Genomic DNA, 5,400 nt, shown 5'->3' on the forward strand with positions numbered 1-5,400 from the left:
AAAAAAAAAAATCTTCTCATATTTCAGTTCCTATGCAGAATCACAGTGTGTCTTAGTAAATGATTCACATAAAGGTACACCAGAACTTGTAGAATGTGTCTTTGCTGTGAGCCAAAAGATAGTCCTACTGCCCAGCTATTTTTAAGAATTGACTGAGTATTTCAGCTGCACCCTACAGTCAGCAAAGCCAGGGAAGAACCAAAGAGAGTTCAGAAAGTGATGCAGGAATGCCCAGATTGAGACCTACTTCATTCACAGCCTGGATATTCTTCTTGCCCATGTTGGTATTAATGACCACACCACTCTCAGAAATGGCTCTGTGGAAGAGGTCCTTGCCCAGAGGAGAGAAGACCTGGCAGGGGAGAGAAGATTTTATACTCCTAAGATGGGTCTTGTGGTTAACATCAAATTGAAAAAAGAAAATCAGGATTCACCTAAAAGATAAACCTGTTAGTACAACTGTGGGGGGATTTCTGTATCAGATGAATTGAGGTTGGAAGATGTCTAATGGTAGCTGCATTCTTGTAACCCTTGACTAGCAGCCTGTCCAATATCTGGGACTCCTTTACATGGGAATGCAGACTTATTGGATCATTAGCCCATGATAAAGGCAACTAGGGAGAAAAACAAGCTACAGCTAAATCCCAGATGTTGGATCAAAGCTAAGGGGAATTGCCCCAATCTGGGGTTTCCTAGTCTGCATCTCACACATCTTTGTCATGGTGCAAGTTTCTGGAGATGAATTCTGTTGTACTTGAAAAGTGACACTTGTTTAATTTCCTGACCCATGTTTAAAGACATGGTTTTGAAGACCCGAGGCCATCAGTGGGATGGGCAGCAGCATTCGCTTCTGTTGTGTATCCTCTCCATGGGTCCATGTGACCAATCACCTCAGCTCTAGTTATCATGACCCCCATGCTGTGGTAAACTGTATCCTAACACTGTGAGTCAAAATAAACTCCTCTTTTAGTTGTTTTGATGGATATTTCTCCATAGTAAAAAGAAAAGTCAAAGTTACTATGAATCATGACACACTGGCTGCTTAGGGTTCCCCCTATCTCCTGGCCATGCGTTTGGATACTCTGGTGCTTTCTCACCCATCCTAGCCCAAATTCCAGACAGCTTATTATTCTGATGTTTCTCAAGTGCGTCTCAGCAGAATGTGGCAGAAATTCAGTCAGAACAGGGTGAATACATGCTGCCAGTACCTATCAGAGCAAATTCAAACTATTGGAAAGACAATAGCAATAAAAGGCTTTGTAACACCTACCTGTACAAATTGTCTGTCTCTCTCTACTGTTCAGAATTTACTCTAACACTAAAGATCACAGAGACCTGTGAACATTTCTTAGAAAGCACATGCATTGTCCAAATAGTAAAAATTGGGTTTAGTACAATTAGGTAATTAGGATTTACTTTGACAGTGCAACATTACTCAATTATAGAAAGGTAGCAATGCAGAAGAGGGCTTAGTAGTAAGGACAACATTTACATGTTACTATATGACAAGAAGCTTGTTTTGGACAAAGGAACTAAAGAAACAACACTGCTGTATATGTACAGAAAAAGGAAAGAGGATATGGATGGAGAATAAGTGATGCATGATATATATAGAAAAAGATATGATGTCTCATATAGTTATGTATAAATACATGAATATACATGGCATTTTTGAAAAGACTGAAAAAAATAAATACACACCCAAGTGGCATGTGTATCTTGTTATTTAAGACTTTATTCTTCATTGGGGGTTTTATAGATTTTTTTTCCTTAAGAAATTTCCTCTGGACTGGAGAGATGACTTAGTGGTTAAAAGCACTGAATGCTCTTCCAGTGGTCCTGAGTTCAATTGCCAGCAACCATATGGTGGCTCATTACAGTCTGTAATTGGATCATCTTCTGGTGTGTCAGGAGATAACTACAGTGCACTTATATACATAAAATAAATCTTGTTAAAAAAGAATTTTCCTCTGTTTCCAGGTGGTTGTTATCTGTGGATGTGACTGCTGGAAAGGTTTTCTGGAAGAACAGCAGGCAGTCAGTCACTGAGCCATCTCTCCAGCCTTCCCTCACCTCTTCTTATATTCTTCCAAATACTGACCATGTTCTCTATTTACTAAATCTTATGTCAATATTGCATGAAATAGTTAATCATTTATTTTAATATTGTGTGCTAATGGTCACACTTTAAAACATTGTGACTCAAATATAATAACTGATTAATATTCTAAATTTTTTCATCTGAAAATTTAAGCAGGAATCCAGTGTGTGTTATGACCATGGTTGAATGTCTGTTCAACTTTGAGGAAGGTAAGTTTTCTTACAGTTCCCAGACCACCTTACAGCTTCCCTCACTCTTAATATGGCTCAATTCCACACATCAGCAAGACATGTCATGTGCCCAGCCTATGTCTGTGACCCACATCTTCTTCCCTACCCTTCCCTACTGGATCTTCCATATCTACTACCCCCCTTTCCTCTCATCCCTAAGACAACCCAATGCTGCCTTCTTAACTTCAGGGGAAGCCCCAGACTGATTTTGGGCCTTGAATTTCCTTAATGTAAAGTTGCGGCTTTTACCCAAACAAAGAAACTTGGTCCAACTTATTGCTCCTCTCCTCCAATCATCACTGCATCCCAGAACTTGCTGAGTGAGGCCTAATACTGAAATGATTAGGAAGGAGAATGAGATCAACCAAGTGAGAAGAGAATCTGGAGATGTTCATGCATCCAAGACAGGAAAAAAAAAACAAAACAAAAGAACTAATGGTAAGCTTATATAAGCAATAGAGAGCTAATTATACACATGAAGCTGTCCATCATCTGATGCTATACAGCAAACAGAGTCAACCTGAATGCAAGTGTTGAATACAAAGATGTTGTACTGGACTGGATGCTTTCTAACAGGTTCCCTCACATGTACCCAGCCTGTAGCCCCCAGTAGCTATATCAATCAATCCCTAGCAATGGGTCTGGTTACAAGAATACTTACAAGGACAGAGACACTGATACCTCCTGATGACTCTCCAAAGATGGTCACGGAATCCGGGTTCCCTCCAAAGTTTGCAATGTTATCCTGGACCCAGCGTAGTGCAGCCAACTGGTCCAAGTGAGCCCAGTTCCCTCGGCTGTGTTCATCACCTGTGCTGCAAGGTGACAGGATGGAATGGGGACAGAGATGTCATGGCAGGACTCTCAGGGTCAGATAGCCTGGAAAGGTTCAGTGAGCTTTTCAGAATCAGGTTGGACATCACATCACTGACAGGGGGGTTGGGGGAACTTACTTGCCTATATTCCTAACAGCATTGCTTTATGTGGGGCTCTACACTCAGGAAAGAGATATAAATGAAACCATGGGTTTCATCAGTGACTACAAAGGGGATTTTAATTAGAAGCATCAGGTACAGAATCCCAGAGCCTTGGGAATCAACGTGTGAATCTAAGACAGATGAGTTCAGATAAAACAGAGACTTCACAGGATCTCAATATCATTGGAAGTGGGGACCATTGGGAAGAGACATGACATGACCCAGTCATTGTCTCACAGATCACTCAGCCCACTGACTGGAGAAGCTATGGCATTCAAAGTGCAGACTTATAACAACAGGTGACTGTAGAAACTATACATGTCAGAGGTATAGGGCTTTGATTGTGGTAATAGTGAACGGTAATCATCCAGAACTGAACTCTGAGCTCTATTGTGGAAGTCGGTACTGAGCACTGAAAGGGTATGAGATGAGGCTAGGTGCAAGGTTAATGTGCCATTGGGTGCATCACTCTCCAGGGGATCTCTACAGTGTTCATAGGTCCTTGTTCAGTTTTCCAGGAGTGTTTTGTTGTAAAAGTGGCAAGACTGCCTCCCATCACTCACTTCTTACCTCTCACTTTATCTTTTCTACATTTAAAAATCTAATTTCTGTTCTTCTACTGTGTTACTTCCCAGGCAAGGGTTCTCGTTCCGTAAGTCCTCTACACAAACATTGGACTTTGAGTCTTCCAAAACTTACAATAAATCTGGGTTATTATATTTATCCAAACTTGGGTGTTTGTTTCATTAATTGAACAAAATGAACCAAAGCAATGCTTAATGAATATGCAGTGAAGAAAATGTAGAATCTTACCTAAATAATCCCCAAATACCCAGGCGGTATTGAATGGTTACCACCACCACGTTTTCATGGGCAGAGAGAGCTAGTCCATTATAGGTTGATGCTCCGCCTATCACCAATCCACCTCCATGGATCCACACCATCACCTGGAAAAATAATAAAGCCACATGGGCAGTAGATTGAAGATTTGGGGCCACTGCTGTGTTCATATAAATTGATTGTATCTAGGCTGTGACTGGAGGTCACTGAGCAAATCACCCCAGTTCCCAGGAAGGTTGCGAAAGGCTGACTCTTCTTGTTTTCTACTTTCCAAGATGAGGTCCAGGATGCCATGCCACTCAATGACACCACCCTTTCTTCTCATCTCTCACATCCTCCTAAGACACAGATTTGAGATTATCATGGGATCTGCAATGGTCAAGGGTCCTGTCATCGCCCTGCAATCAACATCACTTCACAACAGGAACTTCAGGCAACTGAACATGAGCCAGAGACAGACTTTGTAGTTCAGCTTAGTCTCATCTCATTTAACTCCTCAATGATGAATTAAACTTCTCTATGATAAGGGATTATCTGAGGGAGACACCCACTGCCCTGATGGTATCCCTTCCTAGTGTGCCTCTCCTCAAGCCTGAGTCTTCCCACTATGTTACTCCCAGCTCACATCCACTTTATTCAAGATGTTTTAGTCATTTGGCTAGCATCATCTCAGAATCTACAGAGCCAGGCTCTTTGATGAAACGAGGAGAAGGGATATAATATTCCTAATCCATCTTCTTTAATTGACATAACATGAAGATCAAGAAAGAAATGGATGTGTGTAAAGTAATATTGTGATAATACAATCAATTTGGGAGAATATTTTTGGGGTATGATGAACCAAGAATTAGTCTATGCACTACAAATAATAAACTCTCCATATGGTAAGGAATAATATTTTCCTGTGTAAGAGATAAGAAATGGAGAAGCTTCCTGCTGAGAAACTATAGCCAGTAAGAGAATTATTCAAGGTTTGATCCTGATGCTAGTTCCTGTCAGCCTGATGCTGAGCTGACCAACAACTCCAGTCCATGACCAGAGTGTAGTGAGACGGCTCTTGAGCCATGAGGCAGACCCTAATGTGTCAGCATGGCTGTTGGCTCTCAGGCAGAACTGGGATCCAGCTTGATACTCACTGAACTTTTTTTTTTTTTTTCTGTTCTATATTACTTTTTTTTTATTTTCTTTATTTACATTTCAAATGCTATCCTGAAAGTTCCCTATACCCCCCCCCGCCCCTGATCCCCTACCC

At 41.1% G+C, this 5,400-nt stretch overlaps 1 protein-coding gene across 1 annotated transcript in view; it reads right to left on the bottom strand.

Moving 5' to 3' along the window:
- Nucleotides 1-5,400, bottom strand: part of LOC110337796 (carboxylesterase 1C-like) — a 28,961-nt gene that overhangs the window by 16,963 nt on the left and 6,598 nt on the right. The window contains exons 4-6 of the mRNA XM_029532743.1: nucleotides 4,122-4,255; nucleotides 2,993-3,146; nucleotides 248-352 (exon numbers count right to left, since the gene is read on the bottom strand). Coding sequence (XP_029388603.1) covers nucleotides 248-352; nucleotides 2,993-3,146; nucleotides 4,122-4,255 — 393 coding nt within the window. The remainder of the gene's footprint in view (nucleotides 1-247; nucleotides 353-2,992; nucleotides 3,147-4,121; nucleotides 4,256-5,400) is intronic.

The sequence above is a fragment of the Mus pahari genome, chromosome 20 (assembly GCF_900095145.1).
Source record: "Mus pahari chromosome 20, PAHARI_EIJ_v1.1, whole genome shotgun sequence".
Taxonomy (NCBI): domain Eukaryota; kingdom Metazoa; phylum Chordata; class Mammalia; order Rodentia; family Muridae; genus Mus; species Mus pahari.